Genomic DNA, 22,583 nt, shown 5'->3' on the forward strand with positions numbered 1-22,583 from the left:
ATTTTAGTGATTTAATTTTCAACCTAAATCTAGGTGACCATTATTGCTAAAAATAATGGTAAACAGCCACTGGTTGACCATTACTCTACTATGTAATTGGTGATTTTTAATATCATCTTTTAGGTTGATATTACGGATTTTATTATTTTTTTTAAAACATCTTTGAAAAAAAAGAGTGAATGTTTCTCAAATAAATAATGAATGATTTAGATCTATAAAATAAAAATATTTTAAACTTTTTTGTGTTTGAATTCACTAAGTATTACTTGTTTGAATCTTCCCATTGATGTTTAAGTTTGCAACTGGTCAGTCTCTTATTGGCATATATGCATACTGTGCATATTGCCTCGATATGGCCCAAATTCGCAAACATGGTAAGCAAAAATGGATAGTGGCTAGCAGTGGAATTCAGGAGGCGTGTTTCGTCCTATTTGGGACTCGTCAGCTGGATGTACCTGCATCTCAGAGTTGATGTTCACTCTGGGACTCGAACCCAGCACCCTTCGCTTCAAACGCCATCGCGTTATCCACTCGGCCACTGAATCCTGATAGCACATATACCAACTAGAGACTGACCAGTTGCAGTCCTAAACATCAATGGGAAGATTAAAACAAACAATACTAAGTGAATTTATACTTAACCCCATTGCACAAGCAAGTGTCTATCAGGACTCAGTGGCCGAGTGAATAACGCGATGGCGTTTGAAGCTAAGGGTGCTGGGTTCGAGTCCCAGAGTGAACATCAACTCTGAGATGCAGGTACATCCAGCTGACGAGCCCCAAATAGGACGAAACACGCCTCCTGAATTCCACTGCTAGCCACTATCCATTTTTGCTTACCATTATTTGTATGTTTAACTTAATTTCTATGTAGTTTTAATCATTTATCATAATTTCCAAAAAATAAATATTCTATGACATGATAATTTTATCTTTTCAAGTATTCTTTTAAATTGAATTGTCAACAGTTTCATTTGGAACAGGTTTAAGAAATTACACTGTATACACTAATACAAATTTTCTGAAGTAGTACTTGTCAATATTTGTTGTACATACATAACACCATTTTCCCTCGATCAAAAAGTTTTAATTATTTAAATAGTTTAGAAAGTTAATAAGAGGACGAATTTGATTTTTTTTAAACTATGAATTCCATGATATTAGGAAAGAAACGCTGAATAAGAATGATCAAATCATTTTATAGTGAATCAGCGAAATGTATTATTCTATAAGTTTATAGTATAGTTGGTTATTAAATAATTACTGTTTACATGAGTGGTGCAGTTATCCTATATTGTGATTTTTGTTTTGACTCTAGAAATTATTTTTTTAGTAACGTTATTATGTCATTGATATTTTGTTATCAATATATTGAGAAACGATAACATCAAGTGCAGTTACTTTAACTCTGAAATTAAATTCTTGAGATAATCAACTAAGAATAGATAAGTGATTGAACTTTCACAAATCTTTTCGAGAAGTCATCTTAGATAAGCATTTAAAAGATATAGTGCATCACACGCTTTGACACTGACATATTTGTTAAATTTGAAGAAGCTTTACTTTTATTTTCCTTAATTTACTTGTTTTCGGGGAGGCGTGTCCAGTAAATTGGATTCATACACTTAGTTTAGTACTTGAAATGGCTAATGGATAACTACATGGATTTAATACAATATGTTGACAGGATTCCTTTGTCTTTCTGATTCAACAAACTATTGTAGGTGACTGTAAGATTGATGAAAGCCCATTTAGTTCAAAAGTTTGCAGATAAGCTTAGTTGTATTGTACAGGGTAAGAGGTTGTGTTAAATTCCACATCAATGTCTTTATTTGAGTTAGAAACCCTAAATTAATAGTAAATTAATTGATGAAGTAAGGCCAGTTTACAGTTTCGATTACACGAAAAATAGTATGTTTGTTGTATTTCTACCGTAAAGAGTTAGTGACAAGAAGTTTTCTTTTTATTTCAAATTTATGATTTTTCTTAATGGTGAAGACAAACCTCAATTAAGTTTAATGTTTTAAATTAGTAAACAACTTAGTAGTCGGTTAACTTTACAGCATGTTTCATGGAAAAAATGAGTCACGTATTGATCAATGAAGACTTATTTCAGTTAGTATTTCTTTCCTAATAGAGTAAGGCATTGAATTGCCGTAGTTGCGTTAAGAAAGTTATATCTTCTAGATGTATTGTTGAAATCAATGGTCCAATAATGTCAGCCTAATAAAATCCAGAAAATAGTAGCTCTGATAATTATGTACCAAGCAGTCTTGATTGATTTTTTAGAATACTTTATATGAATAAACCTGTAATGTGATTTTCTTCAACCATTCCTTTCATGATGAAATATAGTAGTGTTCATTTTTATTTAAGTGTTGCTATTAATACATTTATATTAGGGGAAAATAAACAGGGCGATATAGATCGTCACACTACCGAAAGATTTTAGTTCACTTTTCTGTAGGACTGTAGGTGTGCATACCTGATAAATCTCATCCAAGGAGAAATATTTGTTCACTGATCTTCGGTATTCAATCCTTTCCTATTCAATGTCGGGCCGTTATAAAATGTGATTTCAAATAACAAATGAAGTAATACGATATTCTTTTCTTAAATAAAAATAACAAGTAAATTTATGTGTATATGAAAACGACAATGTTCCACGGATAATTCAATTGTAAATTATTACTTAACTATATTTTATCCGTTACCGAAATTCTCGTAATAGCGATCTTTGAAAGGGATCCTAGGAATAATTATTTCTTATTGTCATTATCGTGTTAATCTTTTAGGAGTATAAATCCTCGATCTTATTTTTAAGTGGAAATTTAAACCTAATATTCAGATCATACATAAATAATATCTTCGAAATTTTGTTTACAATAGTTAATGATTGGTGATTTGTTCACATTGTTCAATAAAACTATTGTTTATTTTCATAAATTACTGTTTATTCATAAATTTGTTGAATTTTCGTTTTCTGTCTAAATTATAAGGATTATCAAGTCATGATTTGGTAAGACGTCGTGAAGTCTTCGGGACCAATATAATACCCCCAACACCTCCAAAAAGCTTTTTTCAACTTATGTGGGAAGCTTTACAGGATGTAACTTTGATTGTTTTAATGGTGGCTGCAGCTGTATCACTTTTACTGGCATTATATTCTAAATGTAAGTTATCATTATTAAAATTTGATTGATGCAATATTTTTATTCTCCAAATTACTGTTAAACAGTTAACTTTCTATCATTAACGAGGATAAATTATATTTGTAAATTCTCAGCCATTAAATCTTAGGTAAATCCAACATTTTACTCAGCCATCTGGTTTAAGCTTTTCCAATAAAATATACTCAATTACTGAAATTATTGAATATAAATAAGTACATAGTTCTCCGGTTAACTGTATACTAATCAGGCCATTCAATCATGTTAGTAACTACTGTGAAACTATTCGTTTAGATTGAAACCAAAGTTCTTGTAATATTATATCAGTTGCAGTATAAAAAACGAGTTTTCGCTTATTGTTAAACACTATTAGTGTTCACCTTATTTCATACAAGACAAGTTTTTACAGAAGGTATAATCTTTAAAATAAAAACTTTCCCACTATTGAATAAAGCAATCAGTGATTGCTTTAAGTATAATATTTTTCACAATGGTAAGTAGAAATATATTCGTTCATTGTAAATGGAATTGATATATGTTACACTTATGGAATATTAACAAAAAAATTTAGTATTAAAAAAAGCTTATGGAAATCAAATTATTAGATTGAAAAAATTCAGTTGAAGTAAAGATTTCAATCTGTGCTTAATACTAGTGAAAGAGAGGCCTTATACATACCTACTTACTTAGCCTGTTACTCCCAATGGAGCATAGGCCGCCGACCAGCATTCTCCAACCCACTCTGTCCTGGCTGTGCCTTCCTTTCTAGTTCTATCCAGTTTTTGTTCATTCTTCTCATGTCTGTCTCCATTTCTCGGCGTAATGTGTTCTTTAGTCTTCCACTTTTCCTTTGGCTTTCAAGATTCCATATGAGGGCTTGTCTTGTGACGCAGTTGGGTGATTTCCTTAAAGTGTGTCCTATCCACTTCCAGCGCTTCTTCCTGATTTCTTCCTCCGCTGGAATCTGGTTTGTTGTCTCCCACAGTAACCTGTTGCAGATAGTGTCTAGTCAACGAATCCGTCCATTGACAGCTGTCCATTGTATCTCGTGCTTCTCTTCAGATGTTGACGTCTTCATGATGCAGTCGATCACCGAGAGAAAGAGAAAGGGTGAGAGTAAGCAACCTTGTCTGACACCGGTCTTTACCTCAAACGAGTCAGTGAGTTGTCCTCCATACACGATTTGGCAGTTTAATCCATCATAGGAATTCCGTATGATATTGACTATCTTCTCAGGCACGCCGTAGTATCGAAGAAGCCTCCATAGTGTTGTCCTGTTCACGCTATCAAAGGCTTTCTCGTACTCAATGAAGTTGATGTAGATTGATGAATTCCATTCAATTGATTGTTCCACAATGATACGTAGAGTTTCGATTTGATCTGTACACGATCGATCCTCACGGAATACAGCCTGTTGATCTCGAAGTTGCACGTCTACGGAGTCCTTCATTCTGTTTAACAATACCCTGTTGAAGACTTTTCCTATTATTGAGAAAAGAGTGATGCCCCTGTAGTTATCACACTTGCTGAGATCGCCTTTCTTTGGTATATTGATCAGGTGTCCTTCTTTCCAGTCTGTTGGTACTTGTTCTTGATCCCAAATCTTACTGAAGAGAATTTTGAGTATCTTCAATTGTTGGTAGGCCGACATTGATTGGGAGGTCTGTGGGTGCTACTTTAATGTTGGGTGGGTTCAGTGGAGCTGGTCGATTCAAGAGTTCTTTGAAGTTTTCTACCCACCTGTTTCGTTGTTCTTCAATGTCGGTGATTAATTTGCCTTCCTTGATTTTCACTGGTCTTTCTGGCTTATGATAATTCCCACCGAGCCTCTTTGTTGTGTGATACAGTTTTCTCATGTTTCCTTCTCTTGCAGCCTTTTCTACCGTCATTGCTTGATCTTCCACATATTTATGCTTGTCGACTCTGATTCTCCTTTTCACTTGCTTGTTTGCTTCTGTGCATTCAGATTGTGCCTTGGCTTTCTCTGTTTTTGTTCGGCTGATATTGATCGCAACGTTCTTGTTCCTCCTTTCTTGAATCTTATCCAGTGTATCAACAGTGATCCATTCATTGTGGTGGTGATTTTTGTTGCTCATAACCTCCTGACATGTTGAAGTGACTGCCTCTTTTATCCCTTTCCAGTTGCTCTCCATAGTAGTTCCCTCTCCATTGAGTAGATCGTGAAAGGCCTGGAACTTATTGTTGAGAGCTATCTTGAATTTGTTGAGTTTGTCAGTATCCCGAAGAAAAGCTGTATTAAACTTTTGTGATATTGTCCACCCCGTTGTCCAGTGCTTCTTGAGTTTCAATTTCATCTTGGCGAATAGTAAATGATGATGTGAGGCTATATCAACTCCTCTCTCGGTTCTCACATCCTCCATCGTCCTCTCGAACGTTTTGTTGATGCAGATATGGTCGATTTTGTGAAGTCCATGTGGTCTTTTGAATGCGTTTGTGTGGGAATATAGTGCCGCCTATAACCAGTTTGTTGAAGGCACATAGGTTTGCAAATCTCTCACCATTTTCGTTTCTTTCTCCCAGTCCATGTAGTCCCATGACGTCTTCGTATCCAATGTTGTCCATTCCAATCTTGGCATTTAATCTCCCATCAGAACGGTCAGGTCCTTTGTTGGGCACTTCTCAAACCTTACACATAATAAAAATTCATCAACATCTCTTTCATTTTATTTCCTATGATTGACTGACTGACTGTCTGCACATGATCTCTTGGAACTTGCGGCAAATATGTTAGTCATGAAGTCATTCCAATAAATTCCAACTAGTAACAGCATTGGCAACAGATTATAAGTCCCTGTTCATTTCAGAAAATAAAATATCTGGCCAAAATATTAAAATGCTTGATGAGCATCAGGATTGAGCATAACAATCACTAGTTTCGACTCAAAATAAATCTGTTTGAAATGGTTATAGAAAGCCGCGATTTAGGTCGTTGACGAAATATATATGGTCATAGTTGTTTGAGGACAAGTCAAATTACACGCCAAATTGACTGGGATTGAAGATATTGGACGTTAATATAAAGCCCTGTGTTTCTCAGAGTAGTATGTTGTTTATTGAGATCAAAAGTTTGGTCCTGAGGGAGAGTATGATACCATAGTGTTAATGACATGTGAGTTAAGACAAAATATATCGCTTAGTACTTCGTAATTTCCCGTAGTTTTTTAACTAAAGTTAAGGTATGTTTATTGTAAAGTAGATGTTTGACAATGTTTGACATATTTAGTAAAAAGCTGGGTAATGAGAGGAATTTGGGTTAGTTTTTGCATATATATATATATATATATATATATATATATATGTCTGTGTAATTTCCTGTCTTCTCATCACTAACTCGATATAAATCCTATAGGAAAAGCCTAGTAGCTTTCTACTATTGTAATTATTTTAACTGTTTTTCATCCACATAATATCGATTAACTGAATGGATTAAGATATATGTTAGGTTTTTATTGATTGAATCAACCTATTACTTGAATTGACACTACCGTTATTTCTTTTGTTTCTTGTTAATTTTGTTTCGCCGTTCTGATATGCCATGTGGACTTGAACTAACGTCCAAATTCCCCACGATAGTGGCTGACTGATTGGCTTGGATTGTGGAATGGTATTAATGTTTCGACAATGGAATGAATATATATAATATATACCAATTTACAGGCATAACCAGGTTGATACTGAAAGCTATGTTACACGTAAAGGACAGGAATTTAAGTTTCGATTGTTTAAAATGTTGTAGTTTAGAAATTACTTTTAAATGACGTTTATCACAAGAGTTACAACAATCTAAGGAAGCAGTTGGGAGCCAATAATTCTTTGTAGGATGACTGGAGGGTTCTGTTGATGTATGAATGGTATGCCCAAGGTCATTGGCGATGTCACTACAGAACAGTTGTAGTCATCTATAACTAGAAAAACAAAACAAAACAGAGAACACAGAACGAAAGCAGCAAAAATTACTGTGACAGGCTTGCCATCATACAAGTTCTAATTTGTTTTATGATCTTCGATCGGGATGGATATTAAGTTAGTCAAACTAACCAAAGGCGGTTTGAGTGTAAACTATTCACGAGGCAAGTTTAATAAGTACACTCAATAATAACAATGATCAGGCATGTAATATTTCTATAATTTCACACGTAGAATAGGATATAGACGGTTTTATTCACTTTTAAGGCTGATTCAGAGGGAAGGTAAACATAAATGCAATGAACAAATAATGAAAGTGATTTTATTTCAAGGATAGATTATGAAAAATCGTTCCGAAATTTTGGAAATTTACTAGTATGGTGATTTATGTAGAGGAAAGATTTAGAGTGAAACAGTTGTACTAATCATTAAGAGTTATGAATGTTTTAACTAGATGTTTCTGCAAAATGGATTTGATTAGTGGATATAAAATTTAGTTGATCTAGTATTTTGAAGGGAAAGATTAGATTTCTTTGAAACCTCTGTTTCCTAAAAGAGTTAAGTCCAAGCTTGTTGGATCTAGATTTATAGTTTAAGGCAATATCATTTTCAAGAATGCAAAGTGTAGGTTGTCGCTTGACAAATTTAAACTTACGTTTATCCTTTATGCAAACGCTACTCAAAATATTTGTACAATATTCTAGGATTGATCAGAAACATGCTTTATGTATCAAAATACGTGGTTTATATTCATAGAGATTAAGAACTATACAACCTAGGAGTCGTTGATACTTGAAAATCTGTTTGAAGACCTGTTATGAGGAACAATTATCGGGATATTTGAATCCTTAGTCCACCACTGTATTAAAAGACGACAGTAATTGTGCTACAATATGATTATACTATTTGCTTCAAATCTCTTGAGATATTTGCTTATGGTATTTGTGCAACAACCATAAAGTGTATCTCATTATAGTCAGAACAGAAGTCTAGGATTTGAATTTTGTCTATATTAAAATTCAATAATAGAGTTCACTTACATTTAAAAAAGTATTCCAAGACGAATACTATTATGTATATAATGGATATGAAACGTTATTAATTCTATAAGAAGGCTGTGGGATGAATTCACTGTTTGAACGCTAACTATACTTTAAGGATGTCGGGTTGAAACTCATAAAACGACATCTTAAATGTTGAATGTTTTGCATTTTGAATTCATGACTTAATTTAAACATAGAAACTAGTAGTGAGAGAAATTTGATTTTAATACGATATAAATGACAGCATTTAAAAATTCACAAACTTATTTAACATTAGAAGTTGAGAATTGTTATGTATATAGAATCAAACTTAATCGTTTCATCATAGTTTAATTGTTATCAGAATGGTAGTTACTCGTTTGTATTCTTAATTTTTGTGAAAAAAGAACTGTCTCTTTTCATTTCATCTCTTTTACGTCTTTCATTTATCCTCTCCTTCTTTCCAATGAAAAGGAACACATTGAAAAGACATTAAGAATGTACATTTTTCGTTTTGTACATATTCTATTTTGGTTATATTTATTCTATTCTTTTTTTTACCTTTTGATTTCGGATCATTTCTTACAGTTTTTTCTTCTCTCATTATCTTTGCATGTGAATGTATACGTATGTGTTAATTGGTATGTATTTTAAAAGCTTAAGTAAAAATGTCATAAAATCTTTTAAACAATATAATGAATACTAATTCTGAAAAGACAATATAGAGACAAAAAAAAATAAACTATTTGAAGTAAGAAGAAGAATTCAGTTGATTGATTCCTGAAATTCATCATTTTTATTTAATAAATAAGGATATGCAAAAAATGAAAAGTAGGAAATAATTGTTCTAATTAACAATGAGATCAATTGATTGCTCAATTATTCAGCATGGGAAATAAAGTACACAGAGAGAGAGAGCTCTAGCTTACCTTCCCTCTTAAAGAGGGATTCGTCTTCATCCCGGGTTTTAATTCGTTAGTTTTGTTAGAATTTATGTTTAAATCAATCGGAAATTCATACAACATGATGGAATAATTCCTACAGACATGTGAGACGTTTTGTTTAATTTTCAGCAGAAAATTGTTGTACCGAATAATTTTTAGAATAAGTTTTGTTGAATAAACTAAGTAAATTTTTTATTTTACTAAACATTAAACTTTGCATTATACAAATCATGATCTATAAAATAACTTAGAATATCTATTTAGATTGCTTGTATAGACCTGTGCAATTTGAAGAGTTTATTTATGAATGTCTGACTCGAGTCAGAGAACCACTGGAAAATAAAGCCATGGGCTTTATGTTTTGTTTCACACCTGATACTATTCACTCAGTGAATCTGAGCTAAATGTTTCCAACCTTAGTAAGGGATATACATTGCGTTTACCACTGAATGAGTTCCAGATGAATATCCTAATTATGCAGCTCAAAGTTATTAATTGTGGAGTCAACCAAGTTCTAAGTAAGGCAGTTGTCTACCTACGATAGTTAATCGAGAATCAACAATTTGAGAGATTGAATAAAGTTGGGAAAAGTAATTATCAGATCTTGATGTGATGGTTAAGCAAGACTGAACTCATCTAAGCACTGTAATGGTCTGAGTTTGATCCTAGATTAGTTTAGATGTGTGTCTATTAGGAACAAGATCTCCAGTGATCCTTTATATCAATCCGTCAAGAAAGACTATCTTAAAACATCGAACAGTATACTTTAGTAAGTTTCTGGATAGTGTGCATTTCCGTTAATTTTGATCTTCGAAGCAATTTTTCCAGTAAAAAACTCAGCTAATTTTCTTTGAGGCATGAGAATCGCGAGTGGTTTCACAGGATTACTTTAGAAAAAAATGTTTGTTCAAGATTCTTGATAAGTGGTTTTTTCCAGTTACGATATTCTTGAGTAAATTAGCGTGTAGATGATTTTAAGCAGATTCTTGTTTTCATGAAGTGCTTGTTTGTGTACATAAGTAAAGATGGATAGTGGGTAGCAGTGGAATCCAGAACGCGCGTTTAGTCCTATACGAGTAAACAACATCAAGTGAGTTTAAAACTTCATCCCATTGCACAAGTAAGTGACTATTAGGACTCAGTAGGCAAGTGAATTACGCGATGTCGTTTGAAACGAATGGTACTGGGTTTGAGTCTCAGAGTGAACATCAATTCTGAGATGCAGGTACATCCAGCTGACGAGTCCCGAATAGGACGAAACGCGCGTCCTGGATTCCACTGCTAGCCGCTATCCATTTTTGCTTATAAAGCTTGTGAGTTAAGGCAATATTGAGGCCATCCGCACAGTATGCACATATGTCAATAAGAGACTGATCAATTGTAGTCTTAAATAACAATGTGAAGATGCAGTTAAACAACATCAAGTGAATTTATAATTATTTGTACATTTATTCAGTTATATGATGTTCCTTTCAAATATGAAGATGGTTATTAGAATGTTCGTTTCATGTATAATGACATATATCTTTGGATAACCTTTCGACAAATATGACTGAACTCCTTTTTTCTGAACATTTAGTATCACAGCCATCCAAGTTTTTATTTACAGTAATTTATATACTTCTTAACACCAATAAAATCCAGGTTAAATGATTGTAAAAGGTGTTAAGAATCAGTTTTAGAATCGATTACTCAGTTTATTTGATTAAATTTATCTAGGGTTTAAAAATAGTTTGTACTGAAAAATTGTATGATTTAAGAAAAAAAGGCAACTTTAGAATAACAAGTTAGTCTCAAACGAGTGGTACAATCTATAACACCTTATTACTTCATGTTGATAACCTTGTGGAACAAGATTTATGAACTTGAAACTCTATAAATCATACTATATTTTTTCGTAGTTCGTATTAAGAAATTTAACTGACCGAATTGATTCGACTTTTCAATCAAGTTACAAGGCTTTATAAGCAAAGTTTTGTAACATCCTGTAAGAATTCTGAATAGAACAAAACGTGAGTTCTGTATTCCACAACTAGTCACTATACTTATTTTTAAATTATTTAACAATCAAAACTGTTAAAAAAAAAGCCATAAATAAGTATTATGCATTCTCATTAAGAAAGACTTAAAACATCTGATCCATTTTAAATATTGTGTAGTAGAAAAAAAAACTAGAAAATTGTTAAAACTAAATCACGCAATTTTTTTTGTTTTTAACATAATACTTAGTAAAGAATAAAGGGAAAGAAGATATTTTTTTTTACATCCATGAAACTTGTGCTCTTGTTTAAGCGTATAAGCGATGATATATTTATACTGATGTTTATCTATGTACGGAGAGTTACCAGCGTTTTCATTATAAAATACTAAATGAATAGTAGCCATCATTGTAATTCATTGTGTTATGAAACAATTATTTTTAAGCTTTTTTTATAGTTTTCATTCATTTTAAATAGGTCGGGCAAAGTAAAACTGAATGTGTTTGTTTATATTATTGTATATAAGTGTTTTTTTTGTTGTTGATGTATAACTGTCTATATTGTATTTCCTATATATATAATTACAATAGGATGAGAAAGAGTTGATGGGTGCGGATGTATATGCAAAAATAGTCGACCGATAGTTTTCAAATTTGTTAATTGTCATTGTCTAACTAATATATATATGTATATATTTGAACAGAAAATGCAAAATTCAATAATATAGCAAATTTTTAGAACAGAATGTATGCCATTCAGGGTGTTTATTAGAGAATTGCTCAACTACTCTACTAACCTACTACTATTTTCATATACAATGTAACTTTTCAACCAATCACTGTTCTTTACATAGAAATCCTTCATAAATATATATATATATATATATATATATATAACAACGAACAAACAATAGAGACTGTCGTTCGTGACTACTTCAAATAATATATATGTCTATCTATCTAGTTTAGATAAGTTTTAAGAAGGAAAATAACTAATTTAAAAGAAAATTTATATGAAAAATATCCAATAGATTGTCGTTAAAATAGAAATCAATTGATATATATATATATATATATATATATATATATATATAAAGAGAAATGTTGATGGGAATGTGACTTTTCCCCATAGAAATAATCCAATTGACTTTTATAGAAAAAAGGCAGATTTCTAATATACTAAGGCATATGATTCTTGTTGTTATCACTTACTAATAATGGAACATAATAATAATAATAATAATGATAATTGTAATAATCGTTTTTTATAAAGTTATTATCATTATTGATATTATTATTATTATAATTATTATTGTTCCTGTGTTTTTTTATATAAACTTTTTGAAGTGGAAGAAATAGTTAAGTTTAACTGTATTACTAAGTTGAATAGATTTTCCTCTAAACAAGATTATCGTCATTTATCATTATAATGATTAAACAATTATTACAGATATACTTTGATTACAGATGTAGTTTTCAATCGGTTATGATTTGATTTAATTAGTTTAGTTACTGTGTGAAATTATGTTTTATTTTCTTTTGATTGGTAGTAGTATTTATATATGTATATATTAGTAAAATGTTTTATAAATTCACTCGGTTAATGAGAAGAAATGACAAATCAAACATTGACCATAATGAAGAATACAAACAGATTTGTTGTTTATGATTTATCTTCAGTTAATAAAATGCATGAAATCAAATCGTGATAGGAATATTTATTTGATACACCAACTAGATGGATTAGTTATAGTGTATAAATATATTTACAACTTTCTGAAGTATGAAGCAATGGTTATCGCTAAACTTCATGTATAAACGAATGACAAAAATTATGAAAGTATTTGAGCCGAAGAGCTCGAGTCTAAAATTTTGAAAAATAAACAAAATACTCAGCAAATATTATAAAATATTTTTAGAAATCGTGTCAGCCTCCATTCTCCTCAACAATATGTAAAGTTAAACACTAATGATTTGGCAGTTAGAATGATTAGTTCAGAAAATAAAAGCCTATATTTCATTTCGTCTAAAAACTAGATTGTCAAGGAATATTTATCTGTCGAATCATGGACGATGAGCAGCCTACAACTTGAAAGATAACTAGGATCAAATTTTTTCTTATATGAACAAAATGATCTGAATCATAAAACAACTTTACAGTTACCAATAAATAGTTCATAATCCAAAAATTGTCTGTAGAAAAGTATTTTCAAACGATATTACCCTTTATTATATTTGAATTATGGTTAGTAGAGGAATCTCAGATGCCCATTTTGTCCTATTTAAATAAATAAATAAGAGTGGGTACGAATAAAATTCACACTGTTTATGCTCTGCTTGTATGTTTTAAATTTGATAATGGAGTACCTTTGAATCATAAGTTTAAATGTATGAGTTATCAAATACCCTGTGAGTCACAAGACAAATACCGCCTACTTAATTTCTGTAACATTCTAATATGTATGTTATGACCGTTTATTATTTTGATCAATTTTTTCCAGTACAGGCGTAAACTGATTCACCAACGACATGATAGATAATTTAGTGAGTTATGTAGGGTAGGAAAGAAATTTAAAGAAATGCCTTCATGTCGTAGTTCCGATATGACTGTTAAATAATCTAAGCAGCTTTGACATTTCAGATAGCGGGTATTGATGTTAAACTTTCATCAAATCTTTTAAACTAAGTGTTCCAGGATAGTTGGTTACTGAAAACACCGACTTATGTGATAGCATAGATTAGAATGTTACATATTAAGTCAGCGACTTAACAAGGAGATAAAAGCCCCTACAGTAATCTGTTGATTGATTTTAGTGTCTACGAAATTAATAGCTAAGCAAAACTTGATGAATTCGCTTTTAATAATCTTGTTGAGATCAATTAAACTGACTGTGAACCAAATCATTTTTAATCATGCTTTTAGTATTGCTGAAGACAATGTAAGTACCGGTAAGATATAGTTGTGTATCGAGATGAAAATCTCTTTTTTATATATAATGGTTGTCACCAGTCCATAAATATGTTTGTTAAATACAGGTTACTTAGTCTATAAAGAGCTGGTTTTGTTAAATATTGTTTACAGGATAGCAAATACAAATGCAAACTTTGATATATTAACTAAACAGAGATTGGAGGTAAATGTACAAATGGTCCTGATCCTAAATTGACTTCAATTGTACACTCACTGAAAATCTAGTATTACAGGAAAAATAATTTCAGTGAGACTATAATTTATAGACAATCTTTGAACGACGATTAAGTGACCTTGTGAATGTTAACCTACGTAGTAGGTTGCAATGATGGTTAAAAATTGGAACCAAGATTTGAATTTACAGTTAGATGTTAGAGTAGGAAATTAGAATTAAGGTTTTGATCATGAAATGACATCAGCTTATGCAAAAATGCTATTTAGGGGCATCGATAAATGAATTTCACCCCAAAATCCAAAACCTGTCATCTTAAATCTGATTGGTTCGTCCATTAATTATAGTCTATCTGTAACGTTTTGTTCTGTACATCAAATCAGTATATTTCATTGAAGTGTAGTAAAAAAATTTAATTTAGATAGTTAATATTATTAACCTAAACTTGATAACTTATATATGCTATTAAAGTTAAGTAGTTAGATTATTTATTTTATTTTAACGGTTAGATTTGTATACAACTGTCCGATATGAATATATCCCATGTAATGTAGTTGATATGACAAATACAAAACATAAATATAACAAAAATTAGAGCATGAAAAATAAATTTTAGTCAAAATTATACCTATATACAAAACTCATCCACTAAATGAGCGAAAAAAAAACAACAACTGGAAGCACTGAATATGGTATGCCAACTGAACAATGAAAATGTTGAGGTTCACCCTAACCATTTTAAAAACAACAACTGGAAGCACTGAATATGGTATACCAACTGAATAATGAAAATGTTGCAGTTAACCTTAACCATTTTAATTTGTCTGTAATATATGAAAATAGTAATATATAACATTTAAATATTACTCAATTCTTTTTGTTTTAAATTAATTAAATAACTAACAATTTTTAAGAGAAATAAACCTACAATTAAATTGTAGGCTTTAATTTAGTAACCAAGAAAGAAAAAAAATCAGTGTCATAACAGTGAATTAGATAAATTCATTGAATAAAACGTGGATGATTAAATTATTTTTACCAACATTTATTAATTATTATTATTCTGTGTTGACTTTATTTCTTTTAAATATAATTTAAGATATAAATAGACAAATTCAATTATCAAGTTAAATTCATCAGGACACATCTCCACCTTGTAATATTAAAACACAAAGTTTAGATAAGTGTAAAAGTTTCTAAGTATGCATCCATGTATATATGTATGTGTATACATAAGAGGAGAGATGAATATATGTATAAATAATTTATTACTACTATATTTTCTAATACTACATAATACAATCATATGACTTCAGTTAGATACACAATACAATATTGACGTGATTAGAATTGTTTTCTCTCTCTTGTATTCTGTTGTTATGTTCTTTTCAAAAAAAAAATTAAAAATAGTTTTTTCTAAGCTTCCTGTGATACTTTTACAAAATTTAATCATGGATTCTATGAAATATCATTTTTGATTCAATGTGTTTTCTGTATAAGAAAAAAAAGTCTATGTACAAATAGTGCTGCATGAAAAATCATCAATAAATATCTTGAATTAATATGCCAATATCAAATATTGGAATGATCTATTATTAGGCTTGAATATGATTATTAATACATAAAGTAAAATGTTTCTTAATTAAGTACATACTACTAGATATCACATTATTCGATCGATTTTGTTTTAATGTCGATGTTTTTAGAGAGTGTCTTTCTGTTATGTATATGATGTTACTGTCTCTGTTTTTCTTGTGGTTGGTTGTGGTTCTACTAATTGGTATTATCTATCAACCTGTCTATCTAGTTTTAGCTATCAAATTTAATGTACTGTAGGTCACAAGCTAAGTAAAAAATCATTAACAATAGTTCTATAAGATTATGACAGGATATTTTCCATAATTTTTTTAAACAACAAAATGAAATTAGTTTTTCCCAGTAATGTCCGATTAGAATTTGTAAGATTCTAGCGCTGTTTCTATGCTCATATACTTTGTAAATTAAGAGGAAGGCACATATAATTGGTTTTCAGGAAATGTATAATTCATAGGTGTTTTTCACTACACAATAACGTTAATTGGACAACCATGATGCTAGATAGCTGTTTTGTTGTAGTTTGAATTATTCTTCATGGTGTACACTCACAGCCACAAACAAAATTAAACCTAGGACATTCAATCTTCATGGAGAAAAAATCTATTTAAGCAAGTAGGTTGCATTCCAATGATTATCAATTAATTCAGTCTTTAACATCAATCTCACTCTACAGGCTACTGTTTTTCGCTAGAAATTTGAAAACTATCTCGAAACAGATTATCAAAAGTTTTAGTCATCAAGTACTAGTCCATGAGTCGTAAATTTGTGTAATGGCTGGAAAAGGAATGCTGTAGCCAATAACAAAAGAAAAGAAAGTTTATTCTAAAACACTAAGTTAGATATCTGAGGTTAGTTATTTGAGGAGTGTCTAACTATACATTTGTAATTTGTTTACAACTAATTTCTTCCAGACTACTGAATAATGTAATTATTATCCAGTCTGAATTACTACTGCTTTAATAACCTATCAAGATAAATTATGAAAAACAAAATTATCTATATACATAGATCGTTAGTATTATTAATTTTCATTTATCATAACAGTATGTTTTCTTGGAGAACAAACTACATCCATTCTTAGTAATATGTTTATAGGCATGTATTACTGAAAATACAAAAAATAGTTTCATGTCACTCAGTGATCAATAAGCAAAATTGTCAAAAACTGTTTTGAAAATCGTATTTTACTTATTAAAATGAGTATCTTGTCTGTTAACAGCATTTTTTAAGTTAACTTTCATTGGTTTCATACAAGCGTTTTTCTCTTGATTTCTATTACATTTAGTATTCAAAATCAATTTATAATGAACACATGTGTTAAAAATGAGATCAAATGCTGTTATTGACTTCATCTTAAAATAAGTAATAAGTCTTTGTAAGCATAGTCTATCAAACATACAATTTTCTACGGTTGTCCTTTCGTATCCAGATATACTATGGCTTAAAGTCAAGAGCGGCCCTTGAAATACGTTTAATGAAATTTGTATGGCATCGGAACTAATAGGTAGCTACATGTGACAGTTTAGTCATTCGGTTCTTAATTGAAATGGATAAATGTGTTTTTTCTTGAGTAAATTTGATATTTTCTAAATATTTGAGAAAAGATAAGCAATCATTAAAGAAATGACTTGTATTTTTCAGCAACTTCATTCGATTTATATCTTTTTAATTATATAATCCGGTAAATAACACTCATTTTGATAAGCTGCCACCATGAAACGGGTACAAATGATTTACAATCACATTTGGAGGCACAAATACCGTAATGGATTTAGCTTTTAATAGTTGAGATCATGAGTCAATTGAAGCTAGACCACCATGGAAAACCTGGAAGCACTGGATGGCCGTTTCGTCCTATAGTGTGACGCCTCAGCAGTGCGCATCCACGATCCCGTCTCGCGAGATTCGAACTCAGGACCTATCAGTCTCAAGCGCGAGCGTTTAACCTCTAGACCTCTAGACCACAGATTTAGCTCTGTCTTGAATGACGTATCATCCGTTGTCTTTATGGTTGTATTTAGGAATCAAATTACTCCTTATTTAAACAAGGCGTAACGATTAAATGATTGTGTCTATTTTTTTTGTTGAAAACAGCATTTTCTGAAATTTGGAGCTGTAAACTCCTATTGTGATATTTTATTAGACAAAACTGTAATTATTTGATAAAGCACAAGACTTTAGAAAACTGTAGAGTATCATTTTCCTAGAATTAAACTACTGTGTGTGGTTAGTTCGGCTATTGTTCCTGTTTATTTGAAAGATGATAAAAAGATCAGACTAGGTAAATATCTTGATCTAGATAAGACATTTCAAAGGCAAATGTACAAATGGTGAAACTTGATATGAATTAGGTTATTTACACATCACAAGGACCTTCTATAAGATCATAAAAATGTATCATCATTCACTTACTGTCGTGGTTACCGATAGCAGATATAATATGAAAGCCTTCAGTTGAAACTGAAATTTCAAATCATCACTGTTTAGTTCTTATCAACACTTTTGCGTAACAACGATTAACTAAGTCATGATATATGTAAGCTAATCTTGTTTACCATTCTGTATATATATTAAGCATAAAATTAATGGAGATATGAGAATAATAAATTGTTGAAACAAATGACTAGTTGAAATTGCTACAGTCAAATATTTAATATGCTAATGATCTTGTAAAGTGAATAGAAGTATTTAATAAGTTGGAATATATTTTAAGGTTGCTTTCATTATTTAATTACGATACAATACCTTTAAACTAAACTCAAAATAATAAACGCCAGATAATCTGTTAAAAATAAATGAATGATAAGTCTTATACCAGCCTTTTATTTTAACTATTAGAATGTTTTAGAAAAAAATTTCAGTTAAGTCTATCACTAAAGTTAGTTCAGTTAGGTAATGAAAATAGTCTAATATTTCGAGGATATAAGCGAGTGTTATGATTAGAAAAAGTTTCGAGACGAAAGCAAAACTACCTTTGCTTAGAAAACGAAAGAATAATATCATTTGATTGATTTAGCTAAAAAAAGGATTTGTTTGGAAATAAAATTAGAACTGCTTTTTGTATCCTTCATTCATCAAACAATGGTCTCCAAATTGAGAATTTTTAAATCCAATCTCTGAAGTGCAGATTTACATTTACCCTAACTTTATTTTACTGTCTAACTTGATCTGCAAATCTGAATACATAGTTATTTCGCATTGTGTCCATCTGATCGAGTGACAGTACATTCTGTGCATGTATATATGTTCCATAAATATAAATGGCTTGAAACCACGGCTCAGCTTTGAAAGTTTATTACTTAGTAATTTTATGCTACCCTACTATGAGTTATACTCAAATATTGTTTTACACATCCAGTAAAAATCGGATTGAAGCCCTGATCTTGCATGGCATTTTAACCAATCGGAAAACGACATACCTTAATGTGAAATTTACAATATAAAAGTAAGAAGTTACAGTGGATAAACAATTTCAACATGATTAGTGAATAATTTATTGAGTAAACCAAAAGGAGTTAGGGTTATAGATCGGGATTAGGACTCGGGCTTAGGTTTCTGATGAGGGTGAAGGAATACTTTGTAAACATATGTACTAGTGTGGTGTGGTCTACTTATATCCTCATAAGTAGTATATGGTGATGGTCAGACATAGAATGTATTTTGGCAGAAGACCAATAAGGAAAAAACAGGAATGGAGCGCAATCGGTATGAAAATGCATGAACAACGAAATCAGGGAAGATGACTAATATTTGCAGAGGACCAGTCAAGATTGAGACAATGATTGTTATTTGCCAATTAACTGTTTGCTGTATGGTTATCAGATCTTAGTAAGATAGTTTGTAATTTGTGCCTAAATACATTCGATTGTCCTACACTCGTGTTCTGTTCAGTACGCTAGTACTACTGTAGATAGTCCTTCCATTTCAAATCCCAAGAACCTTAAAGCTACCTTGGGAACTTCAAAAATCGAGGTTGACATGTTAAATACATTCTAATTTTATTTTGTTTTCCAATATTTTTTTTGAAAAACAAATCACTTGCTCATCATTATTTTCAGAATCGCTCAAATTTATCTCTGTCCTTTATTTTTTTCATGTTAGTTCACATTAAACGTCTTCACAACCAAATATTGGTAGGTCCTACATTTCTTTCAAAAGGATATAAGCTATCCGTCATAGTGTTTCGGATTTCAAACAGAAACCATAGACCGCTATCTTAAATTTAATCAGCTCAATGCCAGAGCATACTTCATCCACAAAATGCAACAATATATTGTTCTTCGTAACTGGTCTTATTGGTATTCTTCATAGAATCTTTTACATAACAAGAATTTTTTGTTTTCCACTCCATAGGTGCTTAACTTGAAACAAACTTATAATCAATTACTTCACACTAATATACGCGTACTTTTGACTGTCGTTTATAGATTTCATTGATTTTCACTAATCGTATGCATCAGTTACAAATATGTTATGTTGTTGCTAAGTGAAATAAGGTATTAATGAGGGCTTCAGCAGAGAGACAAAAGCATATGATCGTTGACTTATTTATAACTAGTCAGATGACTGAACCATATTTATTTTTAGTTTTATTATTGTCACTACAGCATGTAATAGATAACAGTGTGGAGGATTTTCTATTAAATGGTAACAAATGAACTGAGTATCAGTTATGATTTGTATAGGCACAAATAGATATTATTTAATATCTAATATAGAACATTTATGTTGTATCACATCCGAATATGATTAACTGTATATGGTTTCTTTTCTTTTAGAACAATTCTTTTTCAGTTTTATTAATTTTTTTTCGAATACATTTCGAAGTATTTTTATTATTGGATAATTTAAGCCTTCGCTTTGGTGCATAGACGTTGACCAAAAGCAAAGAATGTTTCAGTATGAAGCTAATAAGCAGAAATAAAGCAGACAACATCTGATTTCATAGAATGATCATTTGGGTTATATGGCTAATCAGTTAGAAATTCAACTTTCTACTAAGTTAACTTAGTTGTAATCAATGTAGGTCCTGGTACAAATGTACATTAACTCAATTTACCATATCACGTGACGAAATAAATTCAACGAGATGAGTAGCGGAGGGATAGAAATAATGTCGTAGAAGTGATGATGATAATGAGGACTAAGTATTAAGAATATGGTTCAAGAAGAAAGAGAATAAGCATACATGGAAGAATAGTGGAACTGAAGATCTAGTGTAGGATAGTGAGTGAAGCTATGTGCTCCTTTAGGGCAGATTCCGAACCACATCATCCAAAAAGTGCAGATCACTAATTTAGGTTATTATGCAATAAGTTAGAATAATATTTTCGTCATTTACTTCATCAGTACAATTATAAGATAATCCAAACGAGTCAACAATTTTCGGTAAATTGATAGCTTATCTTAATTTGTAAGAAATAACGGGTTTGTAAGTATGAAGATATGTTCATTTTGGTTAGTTTCCTAAATATACCTCGATTATCAGTTGTTAATTATTTGGTCAATGAAAACTGGTTGTGAACAGAGTATTTTCCCTTTTTAATTGCTCAGATTAACTATTTAGACTGTGATATGAAGTTTATGCTCAAAGAATTTAAATGGCTAACGATTACTGATCGCTTTATTTTTGAGCATGGAAAAACTTTTAAAACAAAAGAAAAACAACAAAATAAATGCATTTTTTTGTGAACACAACTATATTATCAGTGATAAATATTCTTCTCATTATTTTGTTTATAATACTGCCTGGATAGATTTTTAGTCAACTTAGTTAATAGAAAAGTAAACAGATTATTCATTCCATTAGTAGTTTGACCTTGATATTAAAATCTATATTACTGTATTAAAGGAATTCCTTAAGTATTTCATTATAATAATTATAATTGCTTTACCTTTTATACTATATTTTAATGATTTAGGACAATTTGTAAATATACGTGTATGCCTTAGCGTGTTTATGAGTACATAATAAAAAGAAGCTTGGGTTTGCATAACCAAATGATTAGTTATTAAGTTCATTGTTCCAATTAATTGTTAATAATCAAAAGGAAATGTTCGTTGTTATTCAATGTTCTACATTCCTTACTTCAATGAATAAGAGATATTTTACAACCATCATTCATTTATATCCCACGTTCTAAGTAAGTGAACCCCCTTGATCAATATTTTTCTACAAACCGAACAATCTCCATATAGTAATGGTCACTGTTGAGGAGTCCTGTATGAGGACAAAACATTTGTCTAGTGTTTCCTTGTTTCTAATGGTTATCTAGCTAAAATCACTCCACAGTTTAAACTAAAAATGGTATGAACTTGAGCTGGATGGTAATTTCTTTTTAATCATCCTCAGTAGTCCGAAAAAATTATATAAGCCTGAGATAAAATCTGTCTTTCCAGCTCTCTATAAAATACCTAAAAATATGTTAGAAATGACTTTTAAGAATCGGGAGCAAAGCTTAATGATACTCAGTAACTTGGATTTATTAAATACATGATTTTTATTTTACAAAACATGACATTACTCGTTATTCGAGAAGAAAAAGTAATTATATACAGGATTTGGAGTCAAAGTCATATGATTTAGGTGAACTTAGTCATTAAACGGTGGTTATTAATAGTATTTCTTAACTAAATGGCTAAAGATAGCTTTTGAAATGTTTTCGGTTGTACCTGTTTCAAATGGATTTGAATTAGATGTTATTAAGTACTTGTGTAGTTCAGTATGTTATATGAGCTGTCCCACAGGAAAGAAAGACAGACTTTTGTCTATCTATGCAAACTACTAAATATTCTCTGCAGAC

The 22,583-nt window shown here is 30.8% G+C and overlaps 1 protein-coding gene and 1 non-coding gene across 2 annotated transcripts in view; one reads left to right on the plus strand and one right to left on the minus strand.

The window, feature by feature from the left end:
• Smp_137170 (putative plasma membrane calcium-transporting atpase) overlaps positions 1–22,583 on the plus strand; it is a gene marked incomplete at its 3' end in the record, with an annotated part of 139,897 nt that overhangs the window by 5,972 nt on the left and 111,342 nt on the right. Inside the window, exon 2 of the mRNA XM_018796677.1 lies at positions 3,000–3,173. Within this exon, the coding sequence (XP_018651795.1) occupies positions 3,000–3,173 (174 nt within the window). The remainder of the gene's footprint in view (positions 1–2,999; positions 3,174–22,583) is intronic.
• On the minus strand, positions 474–545 carry Smp_tRNA_00956_Pseudo_TTG.1.1. The gene has a single exon. It is a non-coding gene (tRNA).

This window comes from Schistosoma mansoni, chromosome 4 (genome assembly GCF_000237925.1).
Source record: "Schistosoma mansoni strain Puerto Rico chromosome 4, complete genome".
In the NCBI taxonomy this organism is placed as follows: Eukaryota; Metazoa; Platyhelminthes; class Trematoda; order Strigeidida; family Schistosomatidae; genus Schistosoma; species Schistosoma mansoni.